Genomic DNA, 18244 nt, shown 5'->3' on the forward strand with positions numbered 1-18244 from the left:
GCACTGTCGGAGGGTCAGTGCTGAGGGGGTGCCGCACTGTCGGAGGGTCAGTGCTGAGGGAGCACCGCACTGTCAGTGGGTCAGCGCTGAGGGAGTGCCGCACTGTCGGAGGGTCAGTGCTGAGGGAGCGCCACATTGTCGGAGGGTCAGTGCTGAGGGCACGCCGCACTGACGGAGGGTAAGTACTACCCTGTTTGAAAGGTGAAAAGAAACAATAAGTCAAAATTAAAGCAGAAAGGATGGAACCTCAGAAGGTTGGACAGCATCTGATGGGAAAATCTACACGAACATGTCCTGGATTACCATGGCAGCAGAAAGTACAGTCATTGGAAGGTACCAAAACTCTCAGTTTTGGAGCTGGTATAGCAGCTGGAGTTGATAAAGTGTCCTGTGAGGGTGCGGCTTTTGATGAGCATGTTGATGGACGTTAAAGACATATAGGCCAGTATTAGATACATTGAGCATCGTATAGTCCAGTAACAACACTGCGTATTGTATAGCCCCATGACACCCACATTGAGCATCCTATAGCCCAGTGACATACTCGCTGAGCATCATATGGTGTAATCTCAGTGTGCTATATGGCTGCAATTGTTGTGGAGGAAGTGTAACAAAGGTTTCCCAGATTGATGCTTTCATGGCAGGACTGATGTATGAGGAGAGACTGGATCTGTTAGGATTGTATTCACTTGAGTTTAAAGAATGAGGAAGGATCTCATAGAACCCTATAAAATTGTAACATGACCAGACAGGGTAAACACAGGAAGGATGTTCCCAATGTTGTGGGATTCGAGAACCAGGGGCCACAGTTTAAGGACACTGGGTAAACCATTTAGGATTGAGATGAGACATTACTGCACCCAGAGAGTGGGGGGCCTGTGGAATTCTCTGCCACAGAAAGTGGTTGAGGCCAAACGATTGAATGTTTTCAAGGACGAGTTAGAGAGATAATTCTCTGGGCTAAAGGGATCAAAGAACACAGGAGACGGTAGGAACAGGTTGTCGAATACGGCGATTAGCCACGATCATACTGATTGGCAGAACAGGCTTGAATGGCCGAATGACCTGCTCCTGCTGCAATTTCTATGTTTCAATGTAACAAGCGCCAAACATCCTATAGGTCAGCAACACACACACACACACACACATACACACACATACAGTGCATCTTATAGTCTAGAGATACACACCGAGCATTCTATAGGTCTGTAACACACACAAATACACATAAGCACAATGTATCCTACAGCCCAGTAACATATGTCGAGTATCCTATAGACCAGTCACACACACTGAGCATTGTATAGCCCAGTAACACTCATATCCTGCGACATATAGACTGGTAACACTCATGGAGCAGCAAATAGCCTAGTTGTGGTGATTATAACAAGGTCAGCTGAATCAACATCAGAGAATACAAGTTCCCTGATTGGAGCTGTTAATCTGGTCCAATCAGGGAGCCCTGGCTGACAGATAGGATCAGGAGCGTCAGACACCCTGCTCACTCTGAGAGCTGGCTCAGAGGGATTTGGATCCATGTCAAGGACTCTCCAGTGTGAATAAAGGGTGACTTGGTGACAGGATACCGGCCTCTATGCAGTTATTTCACCAATAACACACTATCACCGAGCATCATATATTCCAGTAACACTCACTGGATTAAACACGGTCCTAACAATGTTGTGCAAGATAGTAATGACACTGTGTTTTGAGCTTCGAGGGCGATCAGTGAGTTTCAGGAAGCCTCAAATGACAAACTTAATAAAACAACACAAATGATGGTTCACATTGCATTGCATTTTAAAGCCAATTCATTGTTGCTCTGTGCAATGTTCAGGTGTTTTTAAGGAGCTGATAACATTATCAGATCCATAGCCCAGTTTTTCCAAATCATTACAGCAAAACACACTTACATTTATTCCCAGCGCAAAAAAGATAGGCATTTTAAAACCATTAAATGGATTCAAAAATAAAATTACCATAATCCAGAAAACATTCCAGATATAAACCATCCAGTATACTTTTGCAAAACTCTTCCCTCGGATTTCTAACATATATTGCTGATGTTTAAGTTTTTCCCCACAATATTAACACAAATTGTGGATTTAATAATCTGGAGCACTTTCCCAGAAAAGACTGTGGATGTTGTGAGTAAGTTGAAGATTTTGAAACCGAGCTTGATGGCTTTGCTTTTGCTGGGTAAGGATATCAGAGAATGTGGAGTTGAGATACAGACCACCACAATGTAAACAGACAGGACACAATCTCAGCAAGCTGAATGGCCTCCTCTATTTCCCTGTTCCTAAAGAGAGGGAAGGGTGTGTATTGAGAGATGTCACATTTCACATGCAAGAGTCCTCCAACATTCGGGGAGAAACAGGTCTGAATAATTCCTGCTAGAGTTTTGTAGTTATTAAATATTGACAGTAAATATTGTGCAGATTGGGTTTAGTGTTAGGTATTTTGTGGACAGATGTTTGGAACAGGCTGTCCTGGTTTTGAAGTAGGAACTGTAAGACGGGGTAACACAAGAAAGACTGTAAGAGATTTGAACCACATTTTCCCAACTCATTGAGCTTTGCTCTAGGTCCCAGTTCTGTGTTGATGGCTTACAGTCTTCGATTTCTACTTTTAGAGATGAGTCTGTCTCACTTGCTATTAATGGGCGCATCTCCTGTGCATGCTTTGCATGCTGTAACTGAACCCCTTTCTCCAGCAGGATGGAGAGAGTCTCAGCAGAGAGCAATGAACAATTCATCTCTCGGTTAGAGTTTGACAAAGAATTAACTCTACGTTGGATCCTCCTAGTAACCATAAATCTCATTTTCCACCCAGCCGGAATCTCCACTTCTTTTCACTTGATGGCTATAAGGTTCATAAATCTCATTTGTCACAAAACCACTTGTGGAACAATTGGTGCCAACGTTGTCAAATTCTCTGGAAACATTGTCCAGCTCCTGGCTGGGAGCAGAGGTTCGGAAAGAAATGTTCTTTATGTGAGGTCGGGCTCCAGTTAAATCAGCCTCTGACTGCTTCATGATGACATTGTAAATCTCCAGTTTTGGAGAGTTGCTTCTGACAGATTCCATCCAGAAATTCTGCTCCTTCACGATTGTCTCACACCTCTCCTTCCTCCTGAAGGCAAAAGAATTTCAGTAATGTCAATTCTGAACAACTGTACAACAGCAGCAGGGGTCCAGGGGCCAGGAGAAGGAGGATGTAAGGGGAAAGAGAGAGAGAGCAGGGAAGGAGGTGGAGAAAGAGAGGGGAGGGGGAAAGAGGTGGGGGAGAGGGGCAAATAGAGATGGAAGGGCAAAAAGAGGGAGGGGAGGGAGGAAAAGAGGGAGGGTAAGTCAATACCTCACAAGAAGAAATTATCTGTCACTGCGAGGTTGTCAGTGATTGGTCAGGATTGGTCAGTAATAAGATTAGGATTGGTTGGTGATGGATGAGGATTGGGATTGGCCAGTGCTGGATGGAGATCAGATTTGGTCAGTGATGGATGGGGATTGGTCAGTGTGGGGTCAGTCAGTTGGTGATTGGTCAGGATTGGGGTGGGTGGGGACAGGGTGCGTGATTCAATGTTTCCGAACTCACCTTCTCACAATGAAGCGGAGACAGAAGGTTGCACTGAGCACTACCAGGAGGAGGAGCACTGGGATTGTCGGAATAATAATGTAGAGGATGTTCAGGGCTTTGTCTGAAAGAAATGAAACTCCAGTTACGAAGAAGAAAACTCCAGTCTGAAACCAATTCAATGGGAAGCTGAGTTTCTGAAAAATATACAAATTAAAACTGAATACTGAGGGAGAAAGGACTATCAACATCCTTTCTCCCCCAGCACTGCAACCCCCACCTCCCACTACAGCATAAATACTGTACCCCCATCACTTCACTTCAGCTCTGATGAAGAGTCATCTAGATTTGAAGCATTAGCTTGCTCTCTCTCTTTGGATGCTGCCTGACCTGCTGTGATCTCTAGCACTTTTTGTTGTCAGTTCAGATTCCAACACATGGAGTAATTTGCTCCTACCCAGGGTCTTTCTGCTCTACAACACTGCCAAGGCCCTACTTTTAATTGTATAAGTCTTGCCTTTTGTTTATTTTACCCAAATGCAATACTTTGTCTTTATCCAAATTAAACACCATCTGCCACTTCTCAGCCCATTGAAACGATACTCCTGGATATTCTTCTTCACTCTCCACTATACCATCAATTTTGGCATCATCCACCAACTGACTAACCATGCCTGCTGTATTTTCATCCAAATCATTTATATAAATGACAAGCAAAAGAGGATTCAGCACCGATCCCTGTCGAACACCACTGGTCACAGGCCTCCCGTCATAAAAACGGAGCTCCACCATTACTCTCTGTCTTTTGCCATTAAACCAGTTCTGTATCCAATTGGCAAGGTCACACTGAATCCCATGTGATCTAACTTTACTAATTAGTCTACCATATGGAACTTTGTCAAAGGCTTTACTAAAGTCCAAGTAAACAATATCTACTACATTGCACTTGTCGAAGCTTCTTTGTTACTTCTTCAAAAAGATTAATCAAGTTTGTGAGACACAATTTCCCTCACACAAAACCATGTTAACTATCTCTGATCATTCCTTGCCTCTCCAAATGCATATAAATTCTATCTTTCAGAATCACTTCTAACAATTTACCCACCACCGAAGTCAGGCTAACAGATCTATAGTTCCCAGGCTTCTCTTTATATCCGTTTTAAACAAAGGCACAATGTTAGCTACTCTCCAGTCATTCGGCACCTCATGTGTAGTTATAGATGATACAAATATTTCTGTAAAGGGTCCCTCAATTTCCTCCCTAAAATGCCAGAATGTCCTGAGATCAGGTTCTGGGCATTTATTCACCTTTATATTTTCTAAGACCGCAAACACGTCCTCTTCTGTAATGTGAACTGTTTTCAAAACATCAAAAAATGTTTTTAAATGTTGTAATTGTACCTGCCTCCACCACATCCTTGGCAGCTCATTCCATAAACACACCACGTTCTGCATGAATACTTATCCCTCAGGTACTTTTAAAATTGTTCCCTCTCATCTTAAACCTATGCCCTTTATTATTGGATGCCCCTACCCCAGTAAAAAGACATTGACTGTTCACCCTATCCATGCCCTTTTATAAGGTACCCCTCAGCTAGGGAAAATAGCCCCAGCCTATTCAACTCTCCCTATAACTCAAACTTTCCAACCCTGGCAACATCCTTGTAAACCTTTTCTGTACCTTTCAAGTTTAACATCTTTCCTATAGCAGTGAGACCAGAATCAAATGCAGTATTTCAAAAGTGGCCTAACCAATGTCCTGTACGGCTCTAATATGACAACATACTCAATGCACTGACCAATGAAGGCAATCACGCCAAACACCTTTTTCAACCACCCTGTCTACCTGTGACTCCACCCTCAGGGAACTATGGACATGCACTACTAGGTCTCTGTTTGGCAACACTGCCCAGAGCCTTACCATGAAGTCTATAAGTCCTGCCCTGATTTGCCTTTCTATTTATGGAAATTAAACTCCGTCTGCCACTTCTCGGCCCATTGGCCCATCTGATCAAGGTCTCATTGTACTCTGAGGTAACCATCTTCACTGTCCATTACACCTACAATTTTGGTGTCATCTGCAAACTTACTAATCATACCTCCTGTGTTCACATCCAAATCATTTATATAAATGACAAAAAGCAGTGGACCCAGCAATGATCCTTGTGGCACACCACTGGTCACAGGCCTCCAGTCTGAAAAGCAAGCCTCCACCACCATCTTCTGTCTCCAACCTTTGAGCCAATTTTGAGGTTGGTGAACTTCAGGAGAGGTCCTGAAACATCTTTGAAACTGGCTTCAATGGTTGAGGAGAGGAAAATATATCATCGTGGAAATGTGTGTGCATTTAGCATACATCATTTCCTGGTATTCAATCAGAACTGTTACTGTAACAGCTGTGGGCAGCAATAGAACCACAGAATCAGAAATTAGCCTCTTCCATTTTGAGCAACAGCAGCTAGTTCTTTAGAAACCAAAATAATTCTTACTCCAGTACATCAATCACTTCATCGGTGCTGCTTCCCTCTGTCATCCAGCATTTAAAAGGTTTATCAATTTCATTTCCAATCTCCACCCTACTCTCACCTGACTGTTCCATCTCTGACTCCTGCCTTCCCTTCCTCGGCACTTCCATTTTCATTTTTGGGGCTAGACTGGCCACCAATATCCACTAAAAAGCCCCTGACCCCACAATTACCTATCATTCCTCACACCCTGCTTCTATTCCATTCTCCCAGATCCTCTGTCTCCATCGAATCTGTTCTGATGATGCTAATTTCGACAAGGGACCCACCAAAATGCCCAACTTCATCCTCAACCGAGGATTCCCAGCTCCTTGGTTGACAGAGCCCTCAATTAGGTCTGACCCATTTCCCGCACTTCTGCCCTCAGCCCATCTCTTCCTTCCCACAACAGCAATAGAGTTCCCCTCACCCTCACCTACCATCCCACCAGCATCCACATCCAGAGAATCATTAGCCACTGTTTCTGCCACATCCAGCAGGATGCCACTACCAGACACATATTCCCCTCCCCTCCCTTGTCAGCCTTCTGCAAGGACTGTTCCCTCTTGGACACCCTGGTCCACTCCTCCTTCACCTCCAATACCCCCCACGCCCCCATGGCACCTTCCCCCGCAACCACAGAGGGTGTAACACCTACCTGTTTACCTCCTTTCTACTATCCAAAGGCCAAAACATGCCTTCCAGGTGAAGCAGCGCTTTACCTGCATTTCACACAATCTAGTCTACGCATTCACTACTCACAATGTGCTCTCCTCTACACTGGGGAAACCAAGCATAGACTGGGTGACCACTTTGCAGGATACCTATATTCTTTCTGCATAAAAGACCATGAGCTTCCTGTTAGCACCCTGTTCCCTGGCCAACATCTCTGTCTCAGGTTTGGTGCAGTGTTCCAGCAAAGCTCAGTGCAAACTGGGAGAACAGCACCTCATTTTCCGCCTGGGGACCCTGCAGCCTCCAACTCAACAATGTAGGACTTGAGGCACCTTCACCCATGTCCTTACCCCCAAACCTACACACCACGCTTTATCGTCACCGCAACCACATCACATTGTCAGCTCCTGATAGGCCCCAATAGCAACTATTCATTCTCCAAGGTGCACCTTTATGCATTCCTTTGTCAGTCCAACTGTTTTTCTCTTTGGGCTCTATCTCCAACTATGGTTTACTCCTCACCCCATACCCCTAGCTTCTGTATAAAAACCATCCTTTTCCCCCACTGCCATCAGTTCTGAGGAAGGGTCACTGAACCCAAAATGTTAACTCTGTTTCTCTCCACAGATGCTGCCAGACCTGCTGAGTTTTTCCAGCAATTTCTGTTTTTGTTTCTGATTTCCAGCATCCACAGCTCTTTTGGACTTTTTTAACAAATTTGTCATGTTTGTTATAGGATTGTGATATCACTGATTGAAGCAGCATTTATTATCCAGCCCTAATTACCTTAGAGAAGGTGGTGATGAGTTACCTTTTTGAATTATGGCAGTCCTTGCGTGGTAATTACGCCCACAATGTCCTGGGTGGGTTGCGGGGTGTGATGGTGGGAGGAGAATTCCAGGATTTTGACCCAGTGACAGTGAAGGAACAGCGATATATTTCCAAGTCAGGATGGTGAGTGGCTTGGAGGGGAACTTCAGGGGGTGGTGTTGCATCCATCCAGGCAAATGGGGAGTATTCCATCACAATCCTGATTTGTGCCTTGTGGATTTGGAGTGTTACTTGCTGCAGAATTTCTAATCTCTGGCCTGAACTCTTCTAGCCACTGTATTTATATGACTGGTCCAGTTCAGCCTCTGATCAATGATAACTCCCAGGATCTTGATTGCATTTGTGCAGCATGAATGTTACTTGGCACTTTTCATCTCAAGCCTCGATATTGTCCAGGTCTAACTGCATTTGGACAGGGACTGCTTCAGTAACTGAGGAGTCACAAATGGTGCTGAACGTTGAGCAGTCATGAGCGAACATCCCCACTTCTAACCTTATGATGAAGAGATTTAATGCAAGAATAGGAAGGCTATGTCTCAATTACACAGAGCATTGATGAGACCACATCTGGAATACTGTTTACAGCACTGGTCACCTGTACTTACAGAAGGATGTTTATGCATTGGCAGCAGTTCAGTGAGCTTTACTAGACTAATCGCTGGAATGAGCAGATTGCCTAATGAGGAAAGCCTGTATCCTCTGGAGTTTAGAAGCGACACAGGTGACTTAATTGAAACATATAAGATCATGAGGGGATTTAACCACGCAGATGTGAAAAAGATGTTTCCTCTTGTTGGGGAATCTAGAACTAGGGGTCACTGTTTAAAAATAAGTGGGTGCCCATTTAAGACAGAGATAAGGAAGTATTTTTTCTCCAGAGGAATATCAGTCTTTGGAATTCCCTTCCTCAAAAGATAGTGGATACAGATTCTTTAGATATTTTTAAGGAAGGTGGAGAATGAATCCTTAGCACAAAGGGGGTGAATGTGGAGCTGTGGTTAAAATCAGATCAGCCATGACCTTATTAAATGGCAGAACAGGCTGGAAGGGCTGAGTGGTCTCCTTGGTTGTATGAAGGTGTTGTCTCTTACCTTCTTCCGAGCTGTTCCCATCAATGGGAGTTGGTGTTGACCCTGGAGTTAAGGAATCTTGAACTGTGAGCAAAACAAAGAGACTTGATCAGGGCAGAGGCGAGCAGCTGGCTGAACAACCTGTCATCTTTAGCCCAGCTCCAGGCCTTTCCCCTTCTTTGCACTCCCCATTCCTAAACACGACTCTTCCACCGTCCCCCCAATAAACCACACCTCTTCCAAACCCATTCCACAGTCTCCAGACACCTCACTTCCAGCCCAACACACTCCCAATCCCATTCCCAATCCCAATCTCCAACACTAAACCCAACTCAATCTGGCTCTCACCACCACCCCCCCCTCATTCCCACTCCCTGTCCCACCCTCACAACTCCTGCCTCTCATTCCCACTCCTCATGGAGCCATGTTGTGCAATTCCAAGCCACAGTTTTGGAATTTATTTGAGGGTGAGGGATTGGACTGGGGTCAAAGGTCGCTATTCACCTGAACAAATTCATTGGAGAGCTGACCTGGAGCATACTTGCAGATGAAGTTGTTCTTCATGTTGCATCGATCATCGTTCCATTGGTAAAGATAGGGGCCTCCCATTCCTGAGGAAGCAGACGGTTGGTGATACATCACCACACACCCCTCACTACCACACGATGGCTCATCCACATACCAGTTGCTGAAAGAGATAAGAAACACCAAATCCTATTACTTGGCAACGAGTAACCCAGCAACAGGTTACCTGGTAACCCAGCAACTGGTAACTCAGTAACCTAGCAATGGCACAGCCTAACATCCCAGCATCACAGTCACATGGAAACCCATCAGCAACAAGAACTGGGGATGGCCTCAGTTTGTTGATTAACCCCAACTGGGGGTTTCTAAGCCCTCTATTCCCTGGTGCTCATTTCCAGAAGAGGGGAGTTCCAGATTCTCTTGTGTCTTGCCTGGGCTTTGGCTAACATGGTTTAGTTTCGCAGAGTTGTGCCTGAGTTGGATTCAGTGAACAGAAAAAATACTGGGAAAATAGTGGTGAGAGATTCTCACAGTCTGTGAGAACTGGGGTTTTGGGGCAACATCAGCTTTCCAGAACAAACAGGAGTGGGTAACGAATGAGCCTGTCACCCAGGACACTGCCACTGGAGGTTACATAATCTCAGCTGGAACCCAGCGGGTCAGCGACTGGGATCAGAAGGAATGAAGAAGTGTCAGCTGCTGCTCCTAACCACCAGGCCAGAGTTACATACCGAAACTCAGCATCACTGCCATCAATCCACTCATAGAGGCCAGGGCATTCTGTAGCACTATTGTTCCCATTCTCTTTCTGCCAGAGTCCAATCCAGAAATCACCATCGCCTGCGGACAAGCTTTCGATCAACTTTTCCACAAATCGTTGCTCATTCGCCGTCTCAATGCTCAAGAGGTTCCCCCCATCACGCTGGCACTCGCTCTGTGCCTCTTCAAACCTGAGCCTCAGTGAGGTGTCCTGGAAATAGGCGATTTGATAACAGGGGCGCTCGACTCCCCTGCGGCACACGTTCTCACCTAGCATTGGTTGACAGGGGGGATTAAAGCACAACAAAAACATGGTTAGTAGGTTTGTGGATGACACCAAGTTTGGTGGTAGAATGGACAGTGAAGATGGTATTCTAAGATTACAAAGAATTCTTGATCAATTGTGTCAATAAGCTGAAGAGTGGCAGGTGGAGTTTAATTTGGATACGTGTGAGGTATTGCATTTTGGCCAAATAAACAAAGGCAAGACTTATACATTTAATATAGAGCCTTGGGTAGTGTTGTAATCAGAGAGACCTGGGGGTTCAGGTACATAATTCTTTGCATCAGATATAGACAGGATGGAGAAGAAGGTGATTAGCATGCTTGCTTTCATTGCTCAGGTCCTTGAGTATGGGAGTTGGGATGTTATGTTGAGGTTGTACAAGATGTTGGTGACGCTTCTTCTGGAGTACTGTGTCCAGTTCTGGTCGCCCTGTTATTGGAAGTATATTATTAAACTGGAGAGGTTCCTGAAGAGATTTATCAGGATTTTGCCAGGAATGGAGGGTTTGAGTTATAAGGAGGGGCTAGATAGGCTGCGATTTTTTTCACTGGAGCATAGGAGGTTGAGGGATGTCCTTATAGATGTTTATAAAACCATGAGGGGTATAGATAAGGTGAACAGTAGGTGTCTTTTCCCTAGGGTGGGGAATTTTAAGACTAGGGGGCATATTTTTTAAGGTGAGAGGAGAAAGATTTAAAAAAGACATGAGGGTTAATTTTATTAGACAGAGTGTGGTTTGTGTGTGGAAAGAACTGCCAGAGGAAATGATGGATGTGGGTACAGTTACAACATTTAAAAGACATTTTGATAAGTACATGAATAGGAAATGTTTGGAGGGATATGGGCCAGGAGCAGGTAGATGGGACTGGTTTAGTTTGGGATTATGTTCAATATGGACTGGTTGGACCAAAGGGTCTGTTTCTATGCTGTATGACTCTGTGATGCCATGACTCAACCAATAGTAGAGTAATTAATTCAGAGAGGTAAACAAACCAGAATTGGAGGACACAAAGATCTCAAAGGCTTCTGAGGCTAGAGGAAGTCACAGAGATTGAGGGGGTTGGGGGAAGGCCATGGGGATGCTGAGATTTGTGAAGTCAAGGCATTGACAGCTCAGAGGCAATGTCAGACAGGTCAAGCAGGTGAAAGTTAGGACAGAAGCGGCAGAGTTTTGGTTGATTTCCATTTTCAATGAATGTAATATAGGAAGTGTAACTCATGCTTCCAGGACAGACACAGCACAGTGTTAGATACAGAGTAAAGCTCCCCTACACAGACTCCGTCAAACACTTTGAAAGGGTGTAGAAAAGATTTACAAGTATGTTTCCAGGGTTGGAGGGTTTGAGCTATAGGAAGAGGCTGAATAGGCTGGGGCTATTTTTCTGGAGCATTAGAGGCTGAGGGGTGACTTTATAAAATCATGAGGGGCATGGATAGGTTGAATAGCCAAGGTCTTTTTCCCAGGGTAGGGGTGGCCCAAAACTAGATGGCATAGGTTTGAGGTGAGAGGGGAAAGATTTAAAAGAAACCTAAGGGGAAGCTTTTTCACACAGAGGGTGATGCGTGTATACAATGAGCTGCCAGAGGAAGTGGTGGAGGCTGGTACAATTACAACATTTAAAAGGCATCTGGATGGGTACATGAATAGAAAGGGTTTAGGGGGATAAGGGCCAAATGCTTGCAAAGAGACTAGATTAATTTAGGATATCTGGTCGGCACGGACAAGTTGGACTGAAGGTCTGTTTCTGTAGTGTACAACTCCATGATTCTATGAATCCCAGGACAGGGACAGAATGGGTTTAGGTTCAGAGTAATGTTCCCTCTACACTATCCTTATCAAACGCTCCCAAGACAAGGACAGCACAGAGCTAGATACAGGGAAAGAGTGTAAGTCTTCCTGAATAGGTTTATTTTTGTAGATTCTTCACTAATCAATCATTTTCCATCAGCGGCATTTGGAATCTTGTTTGGATAGTTTGCTTTTAGGGGAACCCTGGTATGTCAATTACTATTTTAATTGTTTTAGAATGTTCAGTTGTGTTTTGAAAGTCTATGAATATTTGCGTAAATGCCTTTATAGCACCTGCCATATAGTCTAGATGTAGCAGGACATCCAATCTGTCTCATTAAAGCTTTGATGGTCAACTGACTGCTGAATGGAATAGATGCTTTGTACTTCAGATGTACAATAGTTAATCCCACACAGGCAGCATCCTTACCATTTAATCGTATGCACCAACCCTGTTTCCATAATGCTCTAGGTCTCTTTTATTTCACCACCACTCTTTTACCCATTCTTTCATGTCTTGTCTCCTTCATGTCTCCACTGCTCAGCCTCTCCTACCACTCTATCCTAAATCTCCCACAAATCAACTTTTTAATGACCACTTGTTTCTGACCTCTTCAATTACTGGAACAGTCAGTTTCTATCTCACCTGCCCAACCTTTCAGAATGTGCAGTACTATAACAAATTGATGTTAATCTAATCTGTCCTAGTGAAAAAGGCTTTGTCTTTGTGTTTTCTCACACCAGGCAACAATCTGATGATCTGAGGTTTTCCCTCTCTAAAGCCTGTTGGTAGTGGAATGTCTTTTTTAAATAAATAACTGCACTTTTGAGACGCTAAAAACAAAATTAGCCAACTAAACAGCATGCTGGGAAGGGAACCAAGATGGTAAACCAGGAAGCTTGCAGAATTCCATGCCAAATTGGATCAGGCTAGACAGATATGCAAGCCATTTACCTTGATCAACTTTATTGAATTGGTGTTGATGAGACAATGCTGCAAAGTTTCAGATGGAACAATAGTTTGGAGTTTCAGGAGAACTGTATTTGAGACAATCCAGCTCCTAGGATCAGCTCAATCAATGAGGAAGTTACAATATCCAACACTGCCTCTTGTAACACCCTCACTGGGACAGAAACCCATTCACATGGACTAACTGAACTATGTGAATCACATTCCTGCATCAAACTGCAGTAACCACAAAGGGGGAATCTGCGTGTAGGTCACCATTACGACACGGTAAACGACGGTAAGCCACTATATTTGGGGATGGCCAGGAGAACTGTGTTTAAAAGGCCCACTCGAATCAGAGGGGGCTTACAGACCAGAGACAAAGAGAGCAGAATGAGCAGGAACCTTGGGAACGAGAGGAAGAGTCTCAGCTTCAGTTTGAACAGCTGTAATCAGGGTAGTATAAACCTCTTTACCAACTTCCCCTTCCAAAGCAGACTTTAAACCATTGTGAGAACATAGTCATTTAAGAACGGTAAGGTTATTTGGGAAATTAGAGGGAAAGACAGGTTTCATAGAATTGCATATCTTCTGTTTCAATGATAATAAACCACATCCCACAGTAAACCACATCTCATTATTACTGTAAAATGAGTTCCAGTAAGTGAGCGAGTAAATCTAATCCAAGTGAAAATGGTGCTTAAATGGTGCTTAAACAGCTTTGATGTCCTTCCTGTAATGTGGACCCCAAACCTGCTCATAGTCTTCCAAATGTGACCTTACAAACTTTTTACGTAAATTCATCATTATGTATTTTTATCCTGTACCTCACTATATAGCTCACATTCCATTGTATATAAATGTGGAACATGCTTAATGCTTTAGGAATCGGATCTCAAATCGCTCTGTCCTTCCACAGTCCTAGCTGTCCCTACTCCTTACTTGGTGGCAGAGAACTTGAACATTGCTGGGTAAAAGAGGGAATTTTTTCCCTCTTATTCTCATCCAGTTGTGCAATCCAGAGCTTGCTAATCAAGACACGAATAACCAATTTAAGGGAATTGAGCTATCCAATTTAAGAAAATCAGTTGAGCTCATTCATGGTTGCTAGAAGTGAGAGGCATTCACATGCATAGGACTGTTCACATGAAAGAACCCATTCCCAGAAACAAAAGCTACTTGAATTACATGGGAGCACAGGAGCCAACAGGTCCCTCTCATTTTCTCCATGGCAATGCCTTGACCTTCAGCAGCATCTCTGCCTCTATTTTAAGGAATTTCCTCAACTTATTTCATTTTGACTAAAATTACCCTGAGGAAGGGTCACCGGACCCGAAACGTTAACTCTGATTTTCTCTTCACAGATGCTGCCAGACCTGCTGAGCTTTTTCAACAACTTCTGTTTTTGTTCAGGAACTAGGGAATGTAGATTGCAGGTAGCTGTTTGAGGATAAATCCACATGTGGCACATGGGAATATTTTAAAGGCCAGTTAATTAGAGTTCAGGACCAACATGCTCCTGTTAAAATGAAGGATAAGGATGCCAAGATTCAGGAACCTTGGATGACAAGAGAAATTGAGAGCTTAGTCAAAAGAAGAAAGGAAGCATATACAAGGTTTATGAAGACAGACAGAGCCCTTGAAGAATGCAAAGAAAGCAAGAGAGAATTTAAACAAGGAATTAGGCTGGCTAAAAGGGGCCATGAAATGTCTTTGGCAAACAGGATTAAGAAAAATCCCAAAGCATTTTATCCATATAGAAGGAACTAGAGAGTAGCCAGCAGAAAGGTTATGTCCACTTGAGGACAAAGGCGGGAATTTATGCTTGGAGCCAGAGAAAGTGTGTGGGGTCCCTAACAAATACTATGCATCAGTATTCTCAAAGGAGAAAAACACAGTGAATTATAAATCTTTGGAGGGCACTGTTGATATTCTAGGGCATGTCAATATAAAAAAGAGATGTTGAGTGTTTTGAAAAGCATTAAGGTAGACAAATCCCAGGTCAAAGAACAAAGAACAACACAGCACAGGAACAGGCCCTTCGGCCCTCCAAGCCTGCGCTGACACATTTTGCCCTTCCATACCAAAACTGTCTTCACTTACAGGGGTCACATCCCTCTATTCCCTTCCTAGTCATAAGTTCAGCCAGGTGTCCCTTCAATGCTGCTATTGTGTTTGCTTCCGTCACTTCTTCTAGCAATGTGAACTAGGCACTCACCACCCTTTGTTTGAAAAACCTGCCTTGCACATCTCTTTTAAACTTCTCCCCTCACTCTCCTTTGTTCCAGTGAAAACAAACCCAGTCTATCCAACCTTTCTTCATAGGTAAAATTCCTTATACCTGGCAACATCCTGGTAAACCTTTTCTGGAGCCTCTCCAAAGCATTCACATCCTTCTGGTAGTGTGGTGACCAGAACTGTACGCAGTATTCCAAGTGTGGCCAAACTAAAGTTCTATAAAGCTGCAGCAAAACTTGTCCATCCTTATACTCAATGCCCTTTCCAATGAAGACAAGCATGCCATAAGCCTTTATTACTACCTTACCTATATGCACTGCCACCTTCAGTGATCTGTGGACCTGCACACTCAAATCCCTCTGTATATCAATACTCCTAAGGTTTCTGCCATTCACTGTATAATTTCCACCTGCCCTTGACCTTCCAAAATATATCACCTCACATTAAACTCCATCTGCCATTTTTCTGCACATATCTCCAACTGATCTATGTCCTTCTGTATTCTCTGACAATCCTCGTCACTATCCACAACTTCACCAATCTTTGCATCATTCACAAACTTACTAATTAGACTACCTACATTTTCCTCCAAATCATTTATGTACATTACGAACAGCAGAGGCCCCAGCACTGATCCCTGTGGAACGCCACTACTCACAACCTTCCATTCCGAAAAGCATCCTTCCATCTCTACCCTCTGTCTCCTATGACCAAGCCAGTTCTGTATCCATCTTGCCAGCTCACACCCAAAACCATGTGACTTCACCTTGTGTACCCAGCCTGCCATGAGGGACCTGGTCAAAGGTTTTACTGAAGTCCATGAGGATGACATCAGCCACTTTTCCCCTCATCAATCATTTTCATCACCTCCTCAAAAAACTCGATCAAGTTAGTGAGGCATGACCTCCCCCACACAAAACCATGCTGTCTATTGCTAATAAGTCCATTCGCTTCTAAATGCATAGGACCTGATTGGATTTATCCTAGAATGCAGAGAGAGGCAGATGAAGAAATTGCTGGGGGCCTTGGACAAAATCTTTGTATCCTCTTTAGTCACAGGAGAGGTGCCAGAAGCCCGGAGAATAGCCAACGTTATTTTTTTGTTTAAGAAAGGCAACAGGGATAATCTGGGAATTTACAGACCGATGAGCCTCAGGTCAGTGGTAGGGAAATTATTGGAGATAGTTTTTAGGGATTTGGAAAATATATTTGGAAAGATATGGACTTATCAGTGAAAGGCAGCATAGCTTTGTATAGGGAATGTCGTGTCTCACAAACTTGATTGAGTTTTTTGAGGAAGTGACAAAGATAATTATGGGGCCATGGTGGTAGATGTTGACTACATGGACTTTAGCAAGGCCTTTGAAAAGGTCCCTCATGACATCATAGGAGCAGGATGCTGCTTGGCCTGCTGTGTTCATCCAGCTCTGCACCTTGTTGTCTCAGATTCTCCAGCATCTGCAGTTCCTACTATCTCTGAAGTAACGTTTAAGATGCATCTTGACAGATACAGGAATAGGCAGGGAATAGAGTGATACCGAGTGCATAGAAACAAAAAGTTTTTAGTTCAGAATGGGTCATGTGTCGGTGCAGCCTTGGTGGGCTGAAAGGCCTGATCTTGTGATTGATGTTCTTTGGTCTTTGTTCTAAGCTGGGGAACACCATCCGCTAGCCTGGTATCACAAAAAATAGAAGGGATCACAAAACAGTGCATGTGGAAGGCCCAGCTCTGTGTTTCATCTTTTGTAATTTATTATTAATCTAGTATTAATTGTTCTTCTTCCCTTGCAATTCCATATCAGCCAATCTTTTCTAATGGTTTCTGCATGATATCACACCATAAACTTCTACAAGTCAATATACACTGCACCCTTTCTTCATTGTCTCCTAAAATAATTTTATCAGGTTTGTCAAAAATAATCTTTCTTTCTGATACAACATACTTTTATCACAATTTAGCTTTTTAAAAAAAATTGATTTAATTTGTTTCCAGACCAAGGGCATGAACGATAGAGTTCAGGAAATCTTCATTTGCACTTCTATTTCTTTGATATGTTAATTCTTCATTGATTGACTTTTCATTCAATTACATATGTTTGTTTTCTTGCAGTGATGTGTGGCCTGCACTCCAACTGCAGACACCACATGCGTAAATTTGTAGCTTTCCTGAGTTCACAATCACTTCATCAGCTCCATAAATTAACCAAAGAAAATTCGAACTGAGGATGTGCTGGGGTTGGACTGTGTCAAAGTCAGCGATTGGATCGAGCACATGATTTATCAGTCACAGGGAGCTGGCTCATGTCTTCAATGCTGCTGAAACTTGTGGTCAGTCACTCTATCGATTCTCTCGAGTTAATAGAAGTGGAGATGTCAAAACTTATCAGAATACTCACTTCATTCAATTATGTTCACGTTCACAAAATTACCAGGGAATCAATCGAATGCCATAGCCAGGGGTCAGACTGAGGGCCTATCAGCGAATATCACAGCGGGATCAGACCCTAAGCAGCAGACCCTGGTCTGACACTGTTTCAAACGGTTTTGGGGAGTGGTGTCGAAATGGGAATGTTCACCTTCCTTCACAAAGAAACTCGGGAATTCAGCTCTAACAGAAAGTGATGAGCACCGCGTATAGATGCATGGAGTTTGGTGAAAATATAAACTGGTCATCGATGAGATTTGGAGAAAGTGTGTATTTTTTAAAACTTCAATTCTATGAGCTCGAGCTCGTGCTCTCAGGTCGAATCTTAGAAAATGTTTCTGAAAATCCATGTAAATTACTTCTACGTGACGTTTCCCTGTCCCCTACTTTAGTAATTTCCTCATCAAAGTAACGTTCACGGCCTGAAATCCGCAGTGTGTGGCTGTGAGCCTCAGGAGACAGCTCACTGTTCACCATGCAGCTCACAGGGGACAACGTGCAGCTTCCTGCATCCGCTCTCTGAACCCCCACACCCCCCACCCCCACCCCCCACACACACTCCACCCCCACCTCCCACATTCCCCCCAACTCCCAACACTCCCCCCACCCCCACACTC

General features: G+C 43.8%; 1 protein-coding gene and 1 long non-coding RNA gene across 3 annotated transcripts in view; one reads left to right on the forward strand and one right to left on the reverse strand.

Moving 5' to 3' along the window:
• Positions 1 to 18114, forward strand: part of LOC125486709 — a 36936-nt gene extending 18822 nt beyond the window's left edge. For both annotated transcript variants that reach the window (XR_007265342.1, XR_007265340.1), the window contains exon 3: positions 17313 to 18114. This is a non-coding gene — a long non-coding RNA (uncharacterized LOC125486709). The remainder of the gene's footprint in view (positions 1 to 17312) is intronic.
• Positions 1794 to 18244, reverse strand: part of LOC109938125 (layilin) — an 18014-nt gene continuing 1563 nt past the window's right edge. Inside the window, exons 2-6 of the mRNA XM_020536591.2 lie at positions 9913 to 10210; positions 9187 to 9344; positions 8678 to 8740; positions 3598 to 3700; positions 1794 to 3135 (exon numbers count right to left, since the gene is read on the reverse strand). Coding sequence (XP_020392180.2) covers positions 2805 to 3135; positions 3598 to 3700; positions 8678 to 8740; positions 9187 to 9344; positions 9913 to 10210 — 953 coding nt within the window. The 3' untranslated portion in view covers positions 1794 to 2804. The remainder of the gene's footprint in view (positions 3136 to 3597; positions 3701 to 8677; positions 8741 to 9186; positions 9345 to 9912; positions 10211 to 18244) is intronic.

Source organism: Rhincodon typus, chromosome 32 (assembly GCF_021869965.1).
Source record: "Rhincodon typus isolate 14 chromosome 32, sRhiTyp1.1, whole genome shotgun sequence".
Taxonomy (NCBI): Eukaryota; Metazoa; Chordata; class Chondrichthyes; order Orectolobiformes; family Rhincodontidae; genus Rhincodon; species Rhincodon typus.